Raw genomic sequence first — 25,869 nt, forward strand, 5'->3', positions numbered from 1 at the left:
TTTCCAATATTAAAACTAAAATGTTCAATATATAGTAGATAAATCAAAGGCTAGGATAATATTGTAAACAACATTATCGAAATTTGATAAGTCATTTAAACAACCTCAAACAGTGGCTGAATACATTATTTAGTAACCTTTTAATTAATCTAAATCTAATGCGAAATGGTATTTCACCCAGACAAGTTTTTAGTGCTAGGATCTAATGCACTGCAATTTATGAGCTAGCTCCCATATTTTATAATAATCAATTAGGTGCTAAACATTAAAAAACAGAAAAGGGATAAATAAAAGGAAAAGAAATATAACAAAGCAAAGCAAAGCCCCCCCCCAGCTGGGCCTCGGCCCAGCAGGCTACAGGGCCACCAGGCCGGCCCAACCGCGCCCACTACTACTCCCCCCCGGTGCGCCAGAAACCCTAGCGAGCCACCCACTTCCCCACTCGCCCCCCACTACGCTCTCCCCCCTCGATCCGATCGGATTGGGCGCTTGACCCCGTCGCCCCTAATCCCGCTCGACCCCGCAACTCCTCCCGCCGGCCACGCCCTGCTCCTCCCCTGAGCTCGCCTCTCCCTCCCCTGCACCCACCCCCGTCGCCATTCCTGCGCCAGAACCTCCCCCGCTGACGCATCGCCAAGCCCGACGCCGCCCGTCGTCATCTCCCCACCGGACTGCCTCCCCGTCTACGACGCGGTCGTCCCCGTCCACCTCCTCGTTCCCCCGCTGCCCGAACCCCTATAGCACCCCTGTGAGCCGCCGCCTCCCCTCCTCGCTCCCTCTCTCTCGTCGTCGACCCCCCCGCTCACCGCGCACGTGCCCCGCTCGCGGCCGCGGTCACCGCATCTGCGGCCCCCTCCCCACGCGCACCCAGCGCCGCGCTCGCGCACTCCCGCGCGTGGCCTCGCCTCGACCACCTGTGCCTGGCCTCGCTCGCCTCGTCCGCGCCCGCTCTACTGCCGCCTCTGCTCACTCCCGCCGCCGTGAGTTCGATCCAAGTCGCGCTCCGGCGTCGTCTCGCAGCCCCCCCGCTCTGGCTTCATCGCGCCTGCTCCGGGGACCTTGCGCCGCACCGGCCACCTCCGGCGCCAGCGCCGTGCCGGCGCCCACGAGCCCGTTCCGCCCACCCCTTGTTATCGGGCAGGGTTGTGGCTTTGCCCGCACCCGCCTGCCCGTATGCCCGTTTGCCCCCCCTGGCCCAATGACAGCCGGGGCCCACGCCCTGAGAACAAAAAAAATGTTGTTTAAAAAAATGAAATGATTATAAGAAATAAAAATATTAATTAATTAATTTATTAATTTATTAATTATATTAATTAACTTAATTAATTATGTTTAATTAACCTAGTTAACTAACCTACCTGTTAATTAAACAGTCAATGACATGCAGACCCACACGTCAGCGACCCAGTCAACCTCTATTGACTGCTGATGTCATGCTGACGTCATGATGACGTCAGCAAACCCTGTTCTGGATAATGTTGCATTAAATTAATTAAATAAATTCTAAAAATGATTTAAATCTCTAAAATTTATATAAAATAAACCGTAGCTCAGATGAAAATACTTTCTACATGAAAGTTGCTCAGAAGGACGAGACGGTTCCGGATACGCAACCCGTTCGTCCGCCACACCCCCCTAACTTATCAAACTCACAACTTTCCCCCTCTGGCTCCTTTGTTCGGAAACGCGAAACACCGGGGATACTTTCCCGGATGTTTTCCCCTTTCGCCGGTACCACCTACTGCCGCGTTAGGGCACACCTAGCACCGCGTATTGCCATGTTACGCTTTGTGATGCTTTGATTGCTATGTTATTTATTGTGTTCCCCCTCCGTTACTTCTTTCCGATAGACCCCGAGACTGCCGGCGACCCCCAATTCGACTACGGAGTTGATGACCCCTCTCTCTTGCCAGAGCAACCAGGCAAGCCCCCACCTTGATCACCAGATATCGCCTACTCTTCTCTATACTGCTTGCATTAGAGTAGTGTAGCATGTTACTGCTTTCCGTTAATCCTATACTGATGCATAGCCTGTCCTTGCTACTACTGTTGTTACCATTACCTGCTATCCTACTGCTTAGTATAGGATGCTAGTGTTCCATCAGTGGCCCTACACTCTTGTCCGTCTGCCATGCTATACTACTGGGCCGTGATCACTTCGGGAAGTGATCATGGGCATATACTATACACTTTATACTGTTACATTACTTGTGATGCTGTTCGGAGATGGGGGCTGAAGGGGCAGGTGGCTCCATCCCGGTAGAGGTGGGCCTGGGTTCCCGACGGCCCCCGACTGTTACTTTGTGGCGGAGCGACAGGGCAGGTTGGGACCACCTAGGAGAGAGGTGGGCCTGGCCCTGTTCGGCGTTCGCGAATACTTAACACGCTTAACGAGATCTGGGTATTTGATCTGAGTCTGGGCCATTTGGTCTATACGCACTAACCATCTACGCGGGAGTAGTTATGGGTATCGCGTCGTGGTATCAGCCGAAGCCTTCGTGACGTCAGCGACTGAGTGGCGCGCGCCGGATTGGAACGTAAGCCTGCTCTTGTATTAAGGGGGCTAGTTCTGCTTCCGGCCGCGTCGCAACGTGCAGGTGTGCAATGGGCGATGGGCCCAGACCCCTGCGCATAGGATTTAGACCGGCGTGCTGACCTCTCTGTTGTGCCTAGGTAGGGCTGCGACGTGTTGATCTTCCGAGGCCGGGCATGACCCAGGAAAGTGTGTCCGGCCAAATGGGATCGAGCGTGTTGGGTTATGTGGTGCACCCCTGCAGGGAAGTTAATCTATTCGAATAGCCGTGATCTTCGGTAACAGGACAACTTGGAGTTGTACCTTGACCTTATGACAACTAGAACCGGATACTTAATAAAACACACCCTTCCAAGTGCCAGATACAACCGGTGATCGCTCTCTCACAGGGCGACGAGGGGAGGATCATCGGTTAGGATTATGCTATGCGATGCTACTTGGAGGACTTCAGTCTACTCTCTTCTACATGCTGCAAGACGGAGGCTGCCAGAAGCGTAGTCTTCGAAAGGACTAGCTATCCCCCCTTATCCCGGCTTTCTGCAGTTCAGTCCACATATAATAGCCTTATTCCAGTTGATACCAATGCATACATATGTAGTGTAGCTCCTTGCTTGCGAGTACTTTGGATGAGTACTCACGGTTGCTTTCTCCTTCTTTCCCTCTATCCTTTCTACCTGGTTGTCGCAACCAGATGCTGGAGCCCAGGAGCCAGACGCCATCGACGACGACTCCTACTACACCGGAGGTGCCTACTACTACGTGCTGCCCGCTGACGACGACCAGGAGTAGTTTAGGAGGATCCCAGGCAGGAGGCCTGCGCCTCTTTCGATCTGTATCCCAGTTTGTGCTAGCCTTCTTAAGGCAAACTTGTTTAACTTATGTCTGTACTCAGATATTGTTGCTTCTGCTGACTCGTCTATGATCGAGCTCTTGTATTCGAGCCCTCGAGGCCCCTGGCTTGTAATATGATGCTTGTATGACTTATTTTATTTGTAGAGGTAGAGTTGTGTTGTGATATCTTCCCGTGAGTCCTTGATCTTGATCGTACACATTTGCGTGCATGATTAGTGTACAGTCAAATCAGGGGCGTCACAAGTTGGTATCAGAGCCGACTGCCTGTAGGAATCCCCCTTCCACACTCCTTGGACGAAGTTGAGTCTAGTCGATGAAAAATGTTTTACTAACATGGCTGTGCGGCCCATGGGCCCACGTCGCCATTGGGTGGTATTAGGATCTTTTATTCCTCGTCTATACTCTGGGACTCTGATCTCTCTTCTATTCGGGTTAAATGATTTTGCTAAAATCTAACTTTAGGTTCTCGAAAATACTTCCTCCCGAAGAGCCCCTTTCAGGCCAGATGATCGCCTGCTGCACCAGAAGATTTCGTAGTTACTCTCTGCTACTCTTTCGAGACTTTGTGCCCATCGCCTTTGAAAATTCCCTACCACTGTTATATCATTATGGATAACTACATCCACTTGCCCTTTCAAATCCCATTGATCTTGTTATTACAAGATACATCGAAAATTCTCTGTATTGTTCCGAGAATATTTTGTGCCTACTGACTTGCAGTTCCTCGCCACCTGAATACCCCTACGGATAATATCTCGCCCTTATCAAGTATCTGCTCATCCCTAGTTGTTCATGTGTTTCACAATGGTCATCGAAATACTATTCGATCCTCCAAAAATCCTTAGTAGCTTATTGCTCTGCAATACTTGTCTGCTTGCATGATGGATGCTTTCCATATGTCTGGCAATATTCGTTAGTATCCTTAGGCACCGTCATTTTGATCCCTTTGATTCAACATGAGTGTGAATGCACGCAATCATCAGATGATCCTTTTAAATTATCTTTCCGGCTCAGATGTCATTTTGAACATGAGCTGGTTCTCAACAAATCCAATTGCCGTCGATTGTACCCCTAAGGCTATTCAACTTATCCATCTCTAATCAGAACATTGCTTCTGATCCCTTGATTTGAAAATCATACTTCCTTTGCACTTGAGCTCTGGATTAGTCAGTTGTTTCCATAATCCAATGCCTTTGCATTCTTTCTTCTTCTGGTAGAGTACCGATACTCACATCAGCTCCATTGTGGATCGTCAGATCCATTGTTTGATTTCATCCGACATCGTCCTTAATGTTCAATAACCTTGTGAGCCTTTCCACAGGTATATAATGCCTTTGGTAAACTGTATCCTCTGCCTTGTCATCCATGCTCTACTTTTGAGCTTGTGTTATTTACTCCTGAAGTTTGTGATATATGTTCCTAAGATACCCGATGGTTTGAACTAATGCCTTCCCTAATCTGTGCAAACCCGGAAGATTTCACGGGTCATACTTATCTGGTATTGCACCAGGTAAAACTTTCAACAACTAATGTCATTTTCAAAATACAAGAGGTGAATGAAAGGTTATGCGTTGAACAAGTGGGAGTCGACCTTGAACCCTGTGTTCATGCCCATGGACACGATGTATACCTGATCATGGAAGCTTCTCTTAAAATAATTATCCCCTTGTTACAAGATCATCTTGTATCCTTGGATGTGGTTTCGACCAAAATTGCTTCCTTTGATCCATTTCTTGGACAAGTTAAAGTACTTGTCTTCTGCAGTTCATTATACCTGTCCAATCCTTATTCTGATCTACCTTCGAGTATTGCCCTCTGGTGTCTCGAGAATAACACGGAACTACATAACTTCTTATGAGTTCTTCATCAACTATTATTCTCGTCGATTCCATTTTTCCAACGGGTTCTGAGTTGTTAGAACCCCTCAAGGACACCGACAAGTGAATCAATTCCGCACTCCGACTCAATAAGTTAATCTCCGTTGCTTATGAGTTTAATAATCCTTCAAGTCACTCCTAGCCTGATCGGCTATATCATTACCATGTTAAATTTTAACTGTGCTACCCGGTCCTTCTTCCCGTAGCACAATTATTTGACAATGAGCTAAGCTTACGTCGATTTTCCTCATCATATCATTTTGCCTTGAACAACAAGCTTGATTTCGAGTTGTGCCGTACCCATGGTTCCAATAAACTTTCGCTTCATCATTCCTTTGAATTGATGTCGTCGTTGGTTGATTACATCTTCATGAAACCTCTCGACAAAAGTGTCGTGATCATCATCAACATTCTGAGTGTTTCCAGGATATCAATTGAATTCTTGATGAGAAATAGCATCCTTTACCCTCGATGATTTGGGTTATCATCGACAACATTATTGCATTCCCTCCAACACAAAACTTGTTCCTGATTTGTGTTGTACCTTGAGTTCCTTGCTATCCGACTTATGATATGTTCTACCGTGGAGTATTACCATATTTAATGTCAACAAGGTTGTGAGGATTGCTCCACCTCTTAAGAATTCTTGCTATAATGATACTTCTCACCATCACCATTCTTTCTTGGTCCTCGTGTTGATTCCAACCGGGGTACCCACAAGTGAACGGTGGGGTATTGATTCTGCACTTCTAGCAACCCTATTGCTTTGAAGTTAATGATCGATAATTCATTCTTAGACTATCGGTTGCTGAACCACCATTCTAACATTGATCATGCTACATAACCCCATAATTCGGGTGCACCTTTCAACCAATGTTTAATTGTGTATGTTTTCCCCAAGCATACCTCCTTATGTCATCTGATCCGAGAAATGTTATCTCCTTATTCACATAGTTGCGGAAATCCATCCTTTTGGAAATCTCGAGGAATTGACGCTGAGTCCATCAGCCACCTCCTCGTCCTCTCCTTGGTTAAATGATGAACTCTTGTTTTGGAACTCGCTTCCATAGTTCATTTCCAAGGATCTTACATTATCATCTAGTCAATGTGTGTTACACCTTTTCTTCTCAGGCACCCTGAGTCTGAGGTATCCTAACACCGACCAGATCTGAATCCCGGTCAGATATGATGGTTGGAATATATTTCCAAGGGTAATAACAATGTTCTTTTATGACCCGGTAAGGTGATGTCTTGCCCAGCACACCTGGCCGGAGGACCTATTGTTAATGTTTCCTTTTTAACAAGGTTATCCATTCTTCCCTGAGGAAATTGTAAGACTTATTCTACAAGTTATTCCTGATGTATCCTTTGTGTTTCCAAAGTCTGATCTTCACCTGATGACCATGTCAATGCTATCTCGAAGCATGTCAATGGTACTCCGATTTTCAACAGGAACATTTGAAGCACGATGCTAAATTTTATTTATCATTTATCCTAACACCGTTGTATGGGTACTATCATGAGATTCCTCCCCCCTTACCTAAAAGGTTTTCTACTTTATATCCTGTCTTGGATATCATCCTCTGCTTGACTTTGGGGAGGATATACCCCTGATATATGTGTTTAAACACATTTTCCTTTCCATTGTTCTGATTAATTTGATAATCATATTATCCTTTCCATTGTTTCGTTTAACCTTTCTTGAGGTTTATATGATCCAAGCAGTAATATTTTCCTGCTTACGAAAACACCTCGGTGTACCACCTTATCAGTCAGACCCTGTTACTATTGTTGATGACATTTCGGTAACCACCGATGGACGGGAACCTTGCCTATTAGTCCGCCTCGTTCAACGAGCAGGAAAATGGTTCTCTTCGTCCCTCGCCCTTGGTATCGATGTTGTTGCCGACATAACTAATAGGCTACCCTCTGGCATGCCTTGCTATTGTGACCGTGCAAGATGTCAGCCCCCCTTCCTACCTTTAACCCACATGGTGGGCCCATAACCCACAGTTCCACAGGATCGGAACTTGACTCTCCTGCACCCCCCTGTTCCCAAGGTTCTTCCTCGCGTGTGGCCTCATATGTAATTCACAAGCCACCTTCCAAGAGATCATCAAATCTGTTACCGGACGCAATACTTAGTCCCAATTGCTTTGAGCCCCTTTCAAGCCCTGTTCAGGCATCGAACGGTTTCCTGCTCGCTCGAAACTTCCCATGAAACCTCATTACTTGCTCTCAATATTTACTTAAGTTTCAATTCGAGAGTTACCTTCCGCCACCTTCCCCGATGTTATCGACTAGATAGTCAACCTTGTAGAGGTTCGTTCTCCCAGAATAACCCCTTATTCTTTCGTAAGTACGATGGAACCCCCAAAGAAAGGATGACGACTTGATCGTGATGACCTGGAGCAGACAAATAAAGACTTCAACGTAATGGATCGACCTCTTCGAGAAGAGCAACCAAGATCGAGAAGACCCGTTAGAATTTCGTAACCAGAAATTTCCCCTTAGTCCCCCTCTTAAATCTCGGGACGAGATTTCTTGTAGTGGAGGAGAATTGTGACGCCCGGGTAATCAAGCTACAGTAACCCTCTGGTAATGATGCCACGTCACCTCGATTATTGTTTATAAACTCGTGTAGTTAAAAACGATTCAAATTCAAATTTAAAATATAGGCAAACAACAAAAGTTTTCCAATATTAAAACTAAAATGTTCAATATATAGTAGATAAATCAGGGGCTAGGATAATATTGTAAACAACATTATTGAAATTTGATAAGTCATTTAAACAACCTCAAACAGTGGCTGAATACATTATTTAGTAACCTTTTAATTAATCTAAATCTAATGCGAAATGGTATTTCACCCTGACTAGTTTTTGGTGCTAGGATCTAATGCACTGCAATTTATGAGCTAGCTCCCATATTTTATAATAATCAATTAGGTGCTAAACATTAAAAAACAGAAAAGGGATAAATAAAAGGAAAAGAAATATAACAAAGCAAAGAAAAGCCCCCCCCCCAGTTGGGCCTCGGCCCAGCAGGCTACAGGGCCACCAGGCCGGCCCAACCGCGCCCGCTACTACTCCCCCCCGGTGCGCCAGAAACCCTAGCGAGCCACCCACTTCCCCACTCGCCCCCCACTACGCTCTCCCCCCTCGATCCGATCAGATTGGGCGCTTGACCCTGTCGCCCCTAATCCCGCTCGACCCCGCAACTCCTCCCGCCGGCCACGCCCTGCTCCTCCCCTGAGCTCGCCTCTCCCTCCCCTGCACCCACCTCCGTCGCCATTCCCACGCCAGAACCTCCCCCGCTGACGCATCGCCAAGCCCGACGCCGCCCGTCGTCATCGCCGGCGCTAGGCGCCGCCTCGACCACGCCTCCCCACCGGACTGCCTCCCCGTCTACGACGCGGTCGTCCCCGTCCACCTCCTCGTTCCCCCGCTGCCCGAACCCCTATAGCACCCCTGTGAGCCGCCGCCTGCCCTCCTCGCTCCCTCTCTCTCGTCGTCGACCCCCCCGCTCACCGCGCACGTGCCCCGCTCGCGGCCGCAGTCACCGCATCTGCGGCCCCCTCCCCACGCGCACCCAGCGCCGCGCTCGCGCACTCCCGCGCATGGCCTCGCCTCGACCACCTGCGCCTGGCCTCGCTCGCCTCGTCCGCGCCCGCTCTACTGCCGCCTCTGCTCACTCCCGCCGCCATGAGTTCGATCCAAGTCGCGCTCCGGCGTCGTCTCGCAGCCCCCCGCTCTGGCTTCATCGCGCCTGCTCCGCGGACCTTGCGCCGCACCGGCCACCTCCGGCGCCAGCGCCGTGCCGGCGCCCACGAGCCCGTTCCGCCCGCCCCTTGTTATCGGGCAGGGCTGTGGCTTTGCCCGCACCCGCCTGTCCGTATGCCCGTTTGGCCCCCCTGGCCCAATGACAGCCGGGGCCCACGCCCTGAGAACAAAAAAAATGTTGTTTTAAAAAATGAAATGATTATAAGAAATAAAAATATTAATTAATTAATTTACTAATTACATTAATTAACTTAATTAATTATGTTTAATTAACCTAGTTAACTAACTAACCTACCTGTTAATTAAACAGTCAATGACATGCGGGACCCACATGTCAGCGACCCAGTCAACCTCTGTTGACTGCTGATGTCATGCTGACGTCATGATGATGTCAGCAAACCCTGTTCTGGATAATGTTGCATTAAAGTAATTAAATAAATTCTAAAAATGATTTAAATCTCTAAAATTTATATAAAATAAACCGTAGCTCAGATGAAAATACTTTCTACATGAAAGTTGCTCAGAACGACGAGACGGTTCCGGATACGCAACCCGTTCGTCTGCCACACCACCCTAACTTATCGAACTCACAACTTTCCCCCTCCGGCTCCTTTGTCCGGAAATGCGAAACACCGGGGATACTTTCCCGGATGTTTCCCCTTTCGCCGGTACCACCTACTGCCGCGTTAGGGCACACCTAGCACCGCGTATTGCCATGTTACGCTTTGTGATGCTTTGATTGCTATGTTATTTATTGTGTTCCCCCTCCGTTACTTCTTTCCGATAGACCCCGAGACTGCCGGCGACCCCCAATTCGACTACGGAGTTGATGACCCCTCTCTCTTGCCAGAGCAACCAGGCAAGCCCCCACCTTAATCACCAGATATCGCCTACTCTTCTCTATACTGCTTGCAATAGAGTAGTGTAGCATGTTACTGCTTTCCGTTAATCCTATTCTGATGCATAGCTTGTCCTTGCTACTACTGTTGTTGCCTTTACCTGCTATCCTAATGCTTAGTATAGGATGCTAGTGTTCCATCAGTGGCCCTACACTCTTGTCCGTCTGCCATGCTATACTACTGGGCCGTGATCACTTCGGGAAGTGATCATGGGCATATACTATACACTTTATACTGTTACATTACTTGTGATGCTGTTCGGAGATGGGGGCTGAAGGGGCAGGTGGCTCCATCCCGGTAGAGGTGGGCCTGGGTTCCCGACGGCCCCCGATTGTTACTTTGAGGCGGAGCGACAGGGCAGGTTGAGACCACCTAGGAGAGAGGTGGGCCTGGCCCTGGTCGGTGTTCGCGGATACTTAACACGTTTAACGAGATCTTGGTATTTGATCTGAGTCTGGCTACTGGCCTATACGCACTAACCATCTACGCGGGGACAGTTATGGGCACTCGACGTCATGGTATCAGCCGAAGCCTTCGTGACGTCAGCGACTGAGTGGCGCGCGCCGGATTGGACCGTAAGCCTGCTCTTGTATTAAGAGGGCTAGTTCTGCTTCCGGCCGCGTACGCAACGTGCAGGTGTGCAATGGGCGATGGGCCCAGACCCCTACGCCATAGGATTTAGACCGGTGTGCTGACCTCTCTGTTGTGCCTAGGTAGGGCTGCGACGTGTTGATCTTACGAGGCCGGGCATGACCCAGGAAAGTGTGTCCGGCCAAATGGGATCGAGCGTGTTGGGTTATGTGGTGCACCCCTGCAGGGAAGTTAATCTATTCGAATAGCCGTGATCTTCGGTAACAGGACAACTTGGAGTTGTACCTTGACCTTATGACAACTAGAACCGGATACTTAATAAAACACACCCTTCCAAGTGCCAGATACAACCGGTGATCGCTCTCTCACAGGGCGACGAGGGGAGGATCATCGGTTAGGATTATGCTATACGATGCTACTTGGAGGTCTTCAGTCTACTCTCTTCTACATGCTGCAAGACGAGGCTGCCAGAAGCGTAGTCTTCGAAAGGGCTAGCTATCCCCCCTTATCCCGGCTTTCTGCAGTTCAGTCCACATATAATAGCCTTATTCCAGTTGATACCAATGCATACATATGTAGTGTAGCTCCTTGCTTGCGAGTACTTTGGATGAGTACTCACGGTTGCATTTCTCCTTCTCTTCCCTCTATCCTTTCTACCTGGTTGTCGCAACCAGATGCTGGAGCCCAGGAGCCAGACGCCACCATCGACGACGACTCCTACTACACCGGAGGTGCCTACTACTACGTGCTGCCCGCTGACGACGACCAGGAGTAGTTAGGAGGATCCCAGGCAGGAGGCCTGCGCCTCTTTCGATCTGTATCCCAGTTTGTGCTAGGCTTCTTAAGGCAAACTTGTTTAACTTATGTCTGTACTCAGATATTGTTGCTTCCGCTGACTCGTCTATGATCGAGCTCTTGTATTCGAGCCCTCGAGGCCCCTGGCTTGTAATATGATGCTTGTATGACTTATTTTATTTGTAGACTTGTGTTGTGATATCTTCCCGTGAGTCCTTGATCTTGATCGTACACATTTGCGTGCATGATTAGTGTACGGTCAAATCGGGGGCGTCACAGGAGCATTCTGGACCTACAGCGCAATCGGTCTCCTTGGCAGCGAGGTTGTCGATCGTACACGACATCTTGCACAGGTGGGACAGGACTGTTCAGAATCGAACAAAGAATAAATTGCGAGGCACGCAGAAAGAGCTAGAGAAGGTAGCTACTCAAGCACTTACTAGTGAAAACATTGCATGACAAAAAGAATTGTCAGCGGAAGTGGAAAAGCTACTAGATATTGAAGAGATCCACTGGGCCTTGCGGAGTAGGGTAGACTGGATCAAGTTCGGTGATTGAAACATAGATTATTTTCATAATGTCGCGTCTGCCCGACGAAAGAGAAATCGAATTACGGGATTGAAGGACGCCCACGGAAACTGGCACGAGGGGTCTGCGTATTTAAATCCACTTATATCTGACTATTTTGCTGGATTGTTCTCAACTGAGATTGATGAGCCTGACCCAGCTTTTTTTGAAAAAGTGGTCCCACGGGTTACAAGCAATATGAATGATGATCTACTTAAGCCGTATACAACAGAGGATGTGAAAAAGGCCCTGTTTTCTATTGGTGATGCTAAAGCACTAGGTATGGATGGTTTGCATGCTATTTTCTTTAAAAAAATGTTGGCATACCATTGGAGAGGCACTCACGAATGAAGTCCTTGATGCTTTGCATAATAAGAAAATCCCTGAAGGATGGAATGATACTGCTATAGTGTTAATTCCTAAGGTTGAGAATCCGGAAAATATTTCCCAATATAGGCCTATTAGTCTTTGCAATGTCTTATATAAGGTCATTTCTAAAATGATAGCCCTGAGACTAAAGGTGATATTGGATGAAGTAATATCTCCAGTGCAGAGTGCTTTCGTGCTAGGAAGGCTAATAACCGACAATGTGCTCATAGCGTATGAGAGTTTGCATACCATTAAAAATAAAAAGACTGGAAAATTTGGATATTGTGCGGTTAAGCTCGACATGCACAAAGCATATGACCATGTAGAGTGAATATTTTTGGAGAGAATGATGAGGAGATTGGGCTTTCATGATGATTTTATATCTCTGGTAATGGCCTGCATTACCTCTGTAAATTATAAAGTAAGGTTCAATGGGCAGGAAACAGATATGTTCACCCCTACTAGGGGCCTCCGTCAAGGTGACCCTATATCCCCTTATCTATTCTTGCTATGTGCAGAGGGTTTGTCCAGTGCTCTGGCTCATAAGGAGGAGGTTGGTGGCATTGAAGGTGTTAGGGTGTGCAGGAATGCATCATCGGTATCACATTTACTTCTTGATGATGATTCCCTAATCCTTATGAAAGCTGATATGACTAATGCAACCTCGTTGAGACAAGTACTGGGTGAATACTGTGCAAACTCTGGGCAGCTGGTGAGTGAAGCAAAATGCAGTATCTTTTTTAGCCCCAATGTGAATGTTGATGCGAAAGCAGAAATTTGTGCTGAGCTTAATATAATGACAGAAGCTATCTCTGATAAGTACCTTGGATTGCCATCCATGGTGGGAGTGGATAGAAGTGATAGCTTTGTGTATCTTCTGGAGAGAGTCATCCAAAGATTGAAAGGATGGAAATAAAAGATTTTGTCACTAGGTGCAAAGGAAATCCTACTAAAGGTAGTGATCCAATCAATACCAGTGTATGCCATGGCTGTTTTCAAGATACCAAAGAAGTTGTGTAAAGAGATAAATGATGCAATGTCTGCTTTCTGGTGGGGAGATTCATAAGAACAAAAAAAGATTCACTGGTTTGCATGGTGGCGAATGTGTGTACCAAAAAAGCTAGGTGGAATGGGCTTTAGGGATCTCTACTCTTTTAACTTGGCTATGCTTGCAAAGCAGTCTTGGAGAATTCTGAACAACCCAAACTCACTTTGTACATAGGTGTTGAGGGCCAAAAATTTCCCTAATGGGAATTTTCTAAATGCGGGACCAAAGAAAGGGTCATCCTATACTTGGCAAAGTATAGTTGCGGGATTGCAAACTTTCCGGCGTGGGCATGTTTGGAGAGTTGGATCGGGCACTCAAATTAATATCTGGGACGACCATTGGTTGCCAAACTCTTATGACAGGAAGGTTCAGACTCGGAGATGGAATATTATTCTCTAAACTGTGGACGAGCTAATCAACCCAAACACTGGAAGGTGGGACGAGGAGATGTTAAGAGATGTGTTCCTGCCGGTGGACGTGGAAAATATTCTGAAAATTCCCTTGAGCGAATTCTTCACTGAAGATTTTGTAGCACGGAACAAGACAAAGACGAGTATGTTCATAGTCCGATCTGCTTATTATTCAGAGTGGGAGCATCAGTTTGGAGCTCGAATCAGACGGGAGGACGGACAAGGGTCTTCAAAGGTAAACCCAGTATGGGATATTGTGTGGAAGCTAAAAATCCTGAGCAAGATCAAGATCTTCATGTCGAAGGCGCTGCATGGTACTGTTGCTTGTTATGGGATTCTCGCGTCAAGACATATTCCAGTATCTGCACAATGTCCGATTTGCTCTTCTGCTTCCGAGGACATCCGCCATCTCCTATTCACTTGCAGGCGTGCTCGTCTTGTGTGGAAGGTACTTGGGCTGGATGAGGTGATCAACCAAGCGCTGCCATCTGACCGACCAGGATCTGTAATTTTAGAAGAGTTGTTGTGTAGCAGGACAAAGACATCACCGATCCTTGGTGGTCTAGGGCTACAGGAATCAATCATCGTTGCATGCTGGTACATCTAGTACCAACGAAGAGAGATTGCTAAAGGCGAACAGGTGGCCGCCCCAACTCGAACAGCCTTTGCAATCCAAGCTCTAACATCAAATTTTGGTGCCGTCTCGATCTCTAGTGCACCACCTGAAATTATGTGGACAAAGCCTAGCTCGGGGTCCTATAAACTTAATTTGGATGCGGCTTTTTATGAGGATGGGACAGGAGCTGTGGGAGTAGTCCCCCGCAACTGTTCTGGAGAGGCAATCGCTGGCGCTGCTGAGCGAATTACTCATGCTTTGGATGCAATGGCAGCAGAGTCTCTAGCCATGCTTAAAGGAATGGATCTACTGGAACGACTAGGATGCTCGTGGGTTACCTTGGAGTCTGACTGTTTGAAATTGATTAATGCATGCAATGGTGACACTGAAATTTTTGGCCCCTGCTCGGCAACCTTGGCAGAAATTTTTGCTAGAGCAAAGCACGTTGCTGGTATCTCTTTCCAACACTGTAAGCGGGATGCAAATTTGGTCGCACATCACTTAGCCAAACACTCTTATGAGTCGAAGTCTTCTGTTTTTTGAGATGATGATCCTTCTAGTTTCTTACCACCTCTTGTAATTCAGGATGTAACTCTGTTGGCTTCGAAATAAAGTGCGCCGAATAGGCATTCCCTTAAAAAAATGGTTCCCTGCTAAAAAACAACAACTAAACATAGTTCCATTGATCCATTCACCACAACTTTGGTTTGCATCGACAATTTCTCCTTTCCACCACTGTGCTCTTTTCTTCGGCCTTCTTCCCGGCTAGACGGTCCAGATCAGGCCACGTTGTGCAGTGCACCCATAGCTAAATCCAGGTTTCTTCGGCCTTCACCGTCGCTGAACCAGCCCGTTTCCCGCATCTGCCGATCTCCCCCGTTCCCCACCTCCCCCTTCCCGTCGGGCCGTAGCCACCGCACCGCCCCCGATGGCCGCCTCCGCCGCCGGCGCCGGCAAGTCACTGATCCAGACATTCCGCAAATTCTTCAAGAAGCCGTGGGAGATCACCGGCCCGTGCTCCTCGCCCGAGTACCGCAGCGCGGTCCCGGGCGCGCTCGAATACCGTCAAACCTGCCCGGCCACCCTTCGCGAGGACTCCCCCAGGGCCATCATCCCCACCTCCGACCCGGAGACCGTGTTCGACATCAAGTACTACCCGCGCGACGGCCGCCGCAACCGCCCGCCCGTCCGCCGCACCCTCCTCCGCAAGCCCGACCTCGAGCGCTACATGGCCGCCAAGCAGTTCGACCCCGCCAAGGACTTCCCTGTCCCCTACGTCAATTCTGCCGTCGAGGAGGACTACAGCGCCGTCGGCGGCGGTTACACCAAGTGATCCAGGTGAGGGCTGCTGCCTTTAGATCTGGGGTTAGAACTAGGGTTCTGTGTCATGCAGGGCTAATTGTAATCTTTATCTGAATCAGTGTTTGCCTGTTCTTTTAGAATCAAATGTAGATTCGGGGCGTCAGTACGTGTGTATAGTTGTTAATCCAACCCTGCTTTGTGAAATGAGATATTCTGCCTTGTTGCAACTCGTGAAATAGTTAGCTAATTATGATGGTTGGTTCGACAGTAACCCAACTTCATCACCATCTTTTTAGAGGGAAATGCATCATGCGGCATAAGTTTTTAGTTATGGCCTGAAGTCAAGGTTAAGTATATCATTGTGAGTTGCTAAGTCTCTGGTTTTCAAGTGTATATCAAAGATATATTGGTTGGCTTGAACATCGTGATATAAAATGAGGATGTTGTTTAAACGAGCTACGAGAATCACAAATCCTGTTTTCCATTCCCTTTGAGCCTACTGACACCACAAGAATCCATTTCCAGCACCATCCTACCCTATCCTTTCAAAACAGATGGCTTGCGCCTGATGGTTGATGTGGGGAACCATTCGAACCACTCACAACTTCTTGCATGACAACATCTAATCAAAGCAAAAGAAAGGATGTCAGAAAGTTAGGAATAATCCAAACTACAAAGTTCATTTTGTATACTGCAGGCGGTTCTATTTCTTTCTTGATCGGAGTTCTGGATATGGGCTTATATGGTTCGAGTGAACCAGGATTAGATTTGGAGTGATAAATTAATCAATCATACCCTGGACTTCCCCCAAGGTGATACCGAAGGTTACCTCCTTTTGTGCACCCCTCACCTCCTCCATGAGGATGATCCACTGGATTCATTGCAAATATGGACGGAGAGCGGCCTCAAGTTTTTCGGGGTCCTCGAGATCGCATTTTAGGCCGAGTAGAGATGCTTGGGAGTCTAAAACAAATGCGATGGACATGGACATGGACATGGACATGGCCAAGGCTCTAGGATTTTTATATTTTGTTTATTGCATGCATCTCTTCCAGGGTCTGTTGCTATATTATGTGTATGTGTATACTTATTAATGTTGTCTGGAAGGAAGAATCATAATTTGTTTGTGTCGCCTGTAAGTTTTATTTATTTTGAGTAGGTTGTGTTTCAAGTTAGTTTGTTCATGCTAACTTCAGTAGATGTAATCTTTCACTCTAGAGTGCACACATTTTACATAAAGAGTTATGATGTTTTGCTGTACGTTTGGGAGAACTGGAATTAGCAGGACTCTCATCTTGTAACATGCCTAGAGGTAACAAATGAGATGACCTTGCAATATATGGAACTTGTTCTAACCAATTAATTGCTGGCTCAATCTTAATGCAACATGGATATAAGGTTTACACTTTTTTCAGTGGGATATCTAGCGGGCATTATAAATATAATTCTCTTTCAGTTCTGAATGTTTGATTGTTGTATGGACCAAAAGTGTCTGATTGATGTTCTCTTAACATGTTTTTGTGTTTTGGAGTAAAACAACATGGATCGATAGTGTGTGTGTCAAAACAAAAAACATGGATTGATAGTTGGCACAGTAGCTTCTGATTTTTTTGTAGTGGATTTGGAGATATGAACCATGATTAATTTTGATCAGTATCCGTCTATGCGATATTTTTGAAACCATGGCTAAAGATCTCCTAGCTAAGTCGTGCATAAAGCACCTAAATACCAACCTTATTTTAACTGTGTTACACATCTGTGATACATCTGAGTTATTATTTTATAAAGGCACAACTGTGCAAGAGATGAAACAATCTGTAACAGATGAGATGCTTTCAGTATTTGAGTTTGACATGCTAGGTTTCAGAGGTTCAAGAGCCTTCTAATAGTTTCTATCTGGTGTGCTGAAATTGACTGGAGATAAAAAATATTACTCCCTCCGCCCGGAAATACTTTTCGCAGAAATGCATAAAAATGGATGTATCTAGAACTAAAATACGTCTAGATACATCCATTTCTCCGACAAGTATTTCCGGACGGAGGGAATATATGCCATGGTTATAAAGCCAGTTCAATTCTACACCAGCTATGTTATTGGAGTCAATAAATGGTTGAACCGACTAAGCTAATGTATTTACCACCAATTTTATCCTCTTTGGGGCTAATGTGGTCAAGATGGGTACCAAGATGTTTGGCTGGCAAAAGTTGAGCTATGCTATTGCGTTGAGGCAAGCAAAGTAGGCTGGTTAGGTCCAGAATTTATAACTGTGGCAGATTCCAAAATGCTTAATCTACCGTAATAGCAGCTTTGCATGTATTTATTATGTCAGCGTGCTGATTTCCCTCAAACCAAGAAAATCTTTTTGAAGGTCAATAAATATGCTGAATACGGACTAGTCAGTTTGTTTACTTTTGTGATTCAATGAATAATATATTTATCAATGTACACTGACACGCCTGGATAGCGGGTCGCATATTGGAAAGCGCTTATACCTTTCCAAGTTATCGTCGCTACGATAACGTTCTTCCACGCAGAAATTTAATTACGGACCATTTTATTGAGAGAAAGTTTGGTTTGAGCCATTCAACATTGTTCTTTCTCTGGTGTTTTGATTTTCTTTCCGTAGTAGTCATTAACTATGACCTATATACTCTCCATATATTGGAATTCTTCTATGTGTTGTCCGGTGGGAGCCTTATTGTGCTACTATAAACACTTAAACCGTCATGTCTCAATTCTGCATGGAAATTATTTCTAACTGAATTTAACTGATTTTCTTGTGTCGTTATCACCGTGTTTGTTATCTTACTGTAACTTATGTTCAGAATATCTAGTTCTTTCCTTGCTTGCCTTCTCATTTGCATTATCTGTGTCATATTCATTTTATGAGTTTCTTTCATGAATATCATGCTGCCAATGTCTGTCTGTCTTGTAGCATGCTTAATAATTGCATCAGGGCAACTGTTATCAGCATCTACTTTCAACCTGTCATACATTTTCACTGGCAGCATCTGCATTGTAGTACCACCCTGTTACTCACTTTATTGAGTGGTACAGGCTGTATGCCTATATCTGGAATTGCACATGCTGGTCTTTGATCTAGATTTCTGGGTGCCTTCTACAGTTTGGTCCTTTGCCTATCTGAATCTATGATGAGAGAAGACACTTGCTACTAGCTAGTACTAGCTATAGTTTGGGCCTTTGCCTATCGAACTCTAGACCTGAAGTTGAAGTCATGTCTAATTATTTCACTTCGTTTAGTATCATCATAACAAGGATTACTGATTCAACACTGCTTAATTTGGCAGGTCTTGTGGTCACGCTGCAGCAGAGGCTGCACTCACTTCATTTCTGCTCTTCCTTGGAAGTCCCTTTCTCTTTTGTTTCGGAGAATATTTTCTGGTTGTAAAAGATGATGGTGGCAATAATATGGCTCTTGCAGAGTAAACCGATGCACCTACCTTGTAAGTTGTGTTCCAGAAGTCAACCAGCCTAATGCTGATATGTCATTGAATGAAGTTATGGAAAAACTCAAATCTTCTGCTGGAATCGGCACATGACCTACCTGAGCTGCAAACAACATTTCAATTTCGACAGACCAATGGAATGATTTCTTTATGCAATGCAGAACATGGTCTACACATGGCTTGGGGTTGTAACTCCCATTCTCATGCCTTTTAAGTATCTATTTTTGAGATACGCGCTCGTGATGAACGGCTGGTTCATCGTGGCTGTGTGCATGCTGTTTTACACAGCTGGCTCATTGTGGCTGGTAACGCGCAAGCTGCATCATCAGAGTTGTGCATACTGAAGGAAATCGTAATCGAAATCGCCTGCCTTGGTCAAATCCAGCTAGAATTTAGCTTAGAGCTACTGATTGTGATGGCCCTAAAAATTGCTCAGCAGCGGCCGTCTGATCTTTTGCTTTACCACCAGCCTTACTACCTTTGGTGGTGAATAAGTGAGCATGCATGCATGCATGCATGTGTACAATGGTTTGCATGTTTCTTCTGCTTGTCTCTTTAGCTCTACCGGTGGGATCAGAGACGGTCGATCCTTTGAAGCATGCTGCAGGAAGCAGCGTGACGTCGTGGTCCCGTGGGGATTGTCATGATGCATTGCTCGCTGCCACTAACGGTCAAAAGTCTGGCAAGATGGCCAGACAGGCGGGGACCCTGGCTAAGGCCTCTTTTGGTTCATAGGATAGGATTATCATAGAAATAGGAATCTTGTAGTAAAGGAGATGACATGTATCTCAAATCCTATGAGTAGGAATAGGAAACAAGATGTCATTTGGTTGACATCAAAGAAATTTTTTCATTGAGTCTAGGCTCTTTTTTATTTTCCTATGAAATGTGGAGGATAGGAACCAATCCTATGTAGGAATAGGAATCCATTTCTATGAATCAAAGGGCTCTAAAGGAAAAAATTCTATAAAAATCCTATCCTCTAGAATTCCTATAAAATTCCTCTAAACCAAACCAAAGGAAGCCTAACTTTGTCACCTTGTCTCTGCAACAGTGCTCTCTAGTCCTTGCCCATGTGATTGTGATCGAGTACCAAGTCCTTTGTGCTAGACTAGATTTCCTGGTTTATGGCACGGGGGGTCATGGTCATGGGCCGTTCGCTGGCTACATGAGGAGTATCGGGTCGAAAGGAGCAGCTATGGCGACGGCGCACCAAAACTTGAGCAGGTGCTACCACACGCGAAGACTTGTGACGTGTTTGGTTGCTCGCATACACCCTAACCAAATCCGTGCAGGAAGAAAAGGTCTGTTTGGTTGCTTGTGTTCACGGTTTGGTCTGCATAGCACGAAACCTAAAGTACCTTGGGCCAGGCCCGCTGGGAACCTCCGAATCGACAATTTTTTCACGGCCAGCACATGGACGGCGCCGACTGCATGTGAGGAGCCATGCTCGAGACATTGCGTTGTTTCTTGAAGCACCGGCTTTAATTACCCTCACCTCCCCTCACCGCTCTCCACTCTCCCACTATCACATTAGCGGCGGTGATCAACGGAGCGGAGAAAAGCAAGAAGAGCACTGGTGTCCATCACTTGCAGCACTTCGGCAATGGCGGTAAGACCTATTTTGACCTCCTCGCTAATGATTTTCATATTCGATCTGCGTTTAAGATTGGATTTGCGAATTCGATCCGTGTGCTAGGGGTACGGTTGATTGTGGGGGTTCAATAGGATTGATCAGCACATCTTGATGAGTAGCAAATAGCGATGGATTTTAGGGTTTTAATTGGGATTGAGTACAATGGGAATGGTGAATTGGGGTAGATCTTACATAGTAGCGCTAAATCCTAGCCGCAGCGACCATGGAGGTCCTTGGAACACCGGGGGCTTGGGCCTTCTAGTTGTCCTTCGGCTCAATCGTAGCATGCACCATCTCCTCATCCTTGTCGTCGACTAGAACAACCGGCATAGTACGGTGACCTGGCTCCGGCACCCTGACCACCACCTCCACCGCTTCTTCTTATTCTTCCTTCAGCTCCAGAACGATGACGACCGGCGATACCGCGGCGACTGATTGGTCTTGACGAGCCGTGTACCCCCTGTACTTGGCCCATCTTGCTCTCTGACTAGCATCACCGGACTCGGCCTAATCCATGGCCCAGCGCAGTATGTCCACTGACATAACGCCTTTCACTGGGTCAGGAATCAACACATTCAACTCCTCCGCCGTTGCCTTCTTTACCACAACGTTTGCCTCCTTATGCATGTCCTCGATGCTGGTGAAGTTAAAGCACGTTTCCATGGTGTTCTCAAACTTGGTGTGATCACTGAGTGAGCGCCCAAGGAAGAAAGCCCTCCAACCAATGCCCCTGGGGAAGGGGTTGGGGATGGGGTTCATGGCGATGAAGATATGGAAGAGGAGTGGCTAGTGAGAGACAGAGAGGGTTAATTGTGTGCGGTGGTGGGTAAGTACTAGAGCCTTTGGGCGGGTAAATATAGAGGCTCTGGACGATAGGATTGAATGTTGGTCAACCTTTTTTACTTTGTGCTTTTCATAATGCAGATCAACCAAGTGCAAGAAGCACGACGACGCCTTCGCCATGAACGTCTAGAGATCTCTCCGTTGCCTGATTGCACATGTTTTGAGTTAAACTGGTTCCCGCTTGCTTGTTTAAGACCATGTCGTGCTGGTTTGGTTTAAGATTACTTATTTAATGTTTCGTACTATGTTTAACTTGTTCCTATGCTATCTTTGTGTGTCTCTGATTTGTTCTGCCTACTAGTGTGCTGGTAACCTCACCATCTCCACGTGGAGGTTACCAGACAACATGTGTTACATGTACTCAAACAGCCTGCCTTGTGTTTCAGTCTAAACAAGCCCGCAATCAAACAACCTACCTTCCATTTTGCAGTAGGCAGGCTAAAGGGTATGCAGGCGATCAAACAACACGCAGATGTTGGTTTTTAGTCCGTTTTTTCTCAACCAGACCCAACTGGATGAAGCATGCAACACATGCAATATAGATTCGAGCAACCAAACACGTCATTGGTATTTGGTAGATCCATCCAGGGCCAGCAAGTCTCGGACGCGTCCCATTCATCTTGTACGAGTACTTGCTAGCAATGTCCAGGAAGCGTGACAATGAAACATGGTCGAAAGAAGACAAGGGGGATAGATGATCGACTAGGACGGTTACCAAAAACACAGGAAATGTTTGTGCCTACGCCGTGCTCCTCGTCATGTGGCGTACTGCCAGCACGGTGGTTGTCGACATGTCGACTGATTCTTGCCGGTCGCATCGGCATCAGCAGGGTACTTACAGTAACAGTTGCGCCACGCGATGCACAATTTGTACGCACGCGCAGCACTGCTCCCCTAGTTACAGTGAGAAAGTCGGTAATATGTGGTGTTCTGGCCAGAAAGAGACGTGCTTGTCCAGACCTGGGTCCGCGCCCGCAGGCCGTGTAACGGTGTGAGGTATACATGTGTGGCTTTTGCTCTGTGCGTGCCCCGCCCCGGCAGCTGCTTTGTGCGATTGTGTGTGCCTGCCTGCCGGTCAATCGGCCACGCCCCACGGATCTATGCACCTTCGTGAATAACCGCGCAAAGTGCGTGGCGACAAGCGGATGGAAACATGCTTGTTAGCGGCCGCGCGCGGGGTGGCGCGTTTGGATCGGTCTGCTCTGTGCATCGCTCTCTCCAGATGAGATCTCTTGCTTATTTTTTGTGTGTGTGAGGAAAATGAGACCGCTGGCTGGCTGGCTGGCTAATGGCTTTCCAGTGGGCCGGAGACAGCATGCACAAAGGCGACGCGAGTATGCTACTACGTAGGACCGAGGATCAATGTCGCCTGCAGCCACCTTTTGCTGTCCCGCGTGTTGTCGACGCCGACTGTCAGAACGTGGTGTCCCTAGCTCACTCAGAGCGATGACCGCCAAGTAAGCTCTATATCCGCGACATGGATGAGGTGACTGAGAGGACCGCTTACCTCAAGACGAAAGATGTCTTCATTTTTCAAGCTACGGTCTACAGTCATGTAGCACATATTTTGGTTGTCTTAATTAGGGAGGATTGGCCGAAGCTTATGAATTTGAGCATGGTATGAATATAACCTTTGATATTGCCATCTTCCCTCGAAATGATTAAGAAATTTGGGTGGTTTTGGACATGATTCTACTTCTTCCTCCGTGTGAGTTTCTTAAACAAACAAACTTGTCAAATAAACTTGATATTACTTACCTTGCTCCAAATAAACTTGTCAAAAATAGTTGTGATTCACCCCTACTTATCTTGCTTATTTAAAATTGATAGCTTATTTTCTAGCTCCAAGAAAATACGAAAGATAGTAGATGACACATATACACTGCTGGCAAAATGCTTACTTGGGAGGAGAATTGGTACCTTGTCTCCTTTGTTCATAGTATTGAGTCACTTAAGGGCACTTACGGAGCTGGACGAAATGATGCATGATACCTGCCACTAGTCCACACCTTAAAGAATACCAACATTCGTAGAAAATGCATGGTAAGATTTTTTACTATTGTGCCACTAGTCGATCTTTTTCTTTCACTGTTCTTAAATAAACTACACATCTTACTATGTTATTATTATGTTCTCGAACAGAAAATCCCAAGATGTATTGTGCCCGCGGTGATGGATGACCATGGTGGGATGCCAATTATTTGCCATGACAAGACCAATTTCAGACGCACATACTTCACTGCAGCCCTACCAGATGGACTCGTCTAAATTGATGGATGGAGGCGAATACTGAATGAGTGCAAGCTGGAAATTGGAGATCGGTGGATTTATGTACTCCACTATGGAGATGCAGGGGTTTTCTATTCTTCACATATATTCCTAAAGGAGAGAAGTAGTGCGCTAGTAGTTGCCATGGTTGATACTAAGTAGTGGACATATTGTCGATCATGTTTTGAGCTACTATGTACTAGCTACTATTGAAAATATGCCCTAGAGACAATAATATTTGTATTATTTATTTATAAGTTTGTAGTTGATGTTTATATTCTATGCTATAACTGCTATGGTTGATTCATATGTAAACTCATTAACATGTGTAGAAGCATAAGCGGTAAAACCGGATTTCTAATCTTGCCTCTAGGACTAGTTCAATTGTTAATTTGATGATTCCGTTTTCCTAATCATGGGCATATGCGAGTAACATTTTAGAGCGCGATGTTGGTAGAACACTCGTGTTGAATTGACCCAAGCTGTTTATTATACTTAGAGATTATATCGTCTGAAGTCTTTAGTTCATAACACATGAATTAAAATATGTATGGTTCCTTAGACCATGATAGTATCGAGTCACTCCATACCATACATTGCACTTTGGGGTTGTTCCAACGTCATCCGTAACAGGATGATCATATGACAACTTATGGGTTCATCGAATATGTATGACGAGAGACTAGATAACTTGAGGTTGGGATTTGCTCTTCCGTCTCGATGGAGAGTGTAAGTGCGTCTAGTGCCACCCCTAGTTGGTTTTGGAGTATTGACGGTAAACTTGGCTGAGGGACTAATGTGTTTGTGAGATTCACAGGAGAACACATGTAGAAGTCCCCATTGATTTGGTTTACCAATCGAAGATGACACCTAAAATGTATGAAGACATTGAAGACAATGGTGGTTCGCGAAGGCATTCGTGTCGAAGATAATGATACGTGAAGACATTCGCTTGAAGACAATGGAGCGCGAAGACATAGTTCTCTCGTAGTTTCAATTTCTTCATTCTTGAGTCATAGGAACCACTGAACTGTTAAATGGGGTCGAGGTAAACAAAGTTAGAAAACTAACATGATGCTCAACCTAATATCCTATATCTTTGAGCGAAGACAACCGAGAGCAAAATCTCTTCCAGAGTTGGTAGAGTCTGCTTTACCTGGAGCTCAAATAAAGTTGCCGCATGGGTTCAAATTCCGACCGTTCGAACACGTGTCAGTTCCCCAATGACCCAGGGTCATTTCGGACAAATCATGTCGGGCTGCCCTGGCTATAAATAGCCACCCCTCCCACTATAAGTTGGTGGCTGCTCCGAGTTAAGAGTACGACTTTTGTTGTTTGAGAGCAACCCATCTCCGAAGCCTTTTAGAGAGAATCCTTGCGAGGACAAACCCAAAACACCCAGAGCCCTAAGAGTGTTAAGCATCAATAAAGCCTTTCTGTTTCGCGTGAACTGAAGACTTATTACACTTGAAGACTGTGATCTTCTAGTCGGTTAGGCATCGCATTTTGAGCATCCAAGAATCATTGTGGATCTCCGGTGAACGAAGCCTGTGAAGGTTTGGAAGTCTACCTTGAAGACTTACCTGAGTGATTGGGCGAGGTCTAGGTGACCTTATCTCAAGGGGAATAATGTGAAGTGATAACCCACAAGTATAGGGGGTCGTTTGTAGTCTTTTTCGATAAATAAGAGTGTCAAACCCAACAAGGAGCTAAAGGTAGAATAAATACTCCCTCAAATTCTATCGACCACCGATACAACTCTACGCACACTTAACATTCGCTTTATCTAGAACAAGAATAAAACTAGAAGTACTTTGCGAGAATAAAACTACAAATAAATTGTAAGATAATAAATTTAGTAGTTTATTAGATATCTTTTGTCATACAAGAAAGTCATTTGTCCCTAGACGATTGATAACTAAACCGGTAATCATTATTGCAATTTTATATGAGGGAGAGGCATGAGCTAACATACTTTCCGTACTTGGATTATATGCACTCATGATTGGAACT

At 46.1% G+C, this 25,869-nt stretch overlaps 1 protein-coding gene across 1 annotated transcript; it reads left to right on the plus strand.

The window, feature by feature from the left end:
* The first annotated feature begins 15,120 nt into the window (after positions 1–15,120).
* Positions 15,121–19,191, plus strand: LOC125544833. The gene is made up of 2 exons (XM_048708603.1): positions 15,121–15,677; positions 18,951–19,191. Exon 1 carries the CDS (start codon positions 15,268–15,270, stop codon positions 15,670–15,672), a length of 405 nt encoding a protein of 134 aa, XP_048564560.1. The 5' UTR covers positions 15,121–15,267; the 3' UTR covers positions 15,673–15,677; positions 18,951–19,191.
* Positions 19,192–25,869: the final 6,678 nt, after the last annotated feature.

Source organism: Triticum urartu, chromosome 3 (genome assembly GCF_003073215.2).
Source record: "Triticum urartu cultivar G1812 chromosome 3, Tu2.1, whole genome shotgun sequence".
NCBI lineage: Eukaryota > Viridiplantae > Streptophyta > Magnoliopsida > Poales > Poaceae > Triticum > Triticum urartu.

Bases quoted from the DNA above. Each gene is read 5' to 3' on its own strand.
- LOC125544833 (XM_048708603.1), top strand. From the start codon at position 15,268: ATGGCCGCCTCCGCCGCCGGCGCCGGCAAGTCACTGATCCAGACATTC.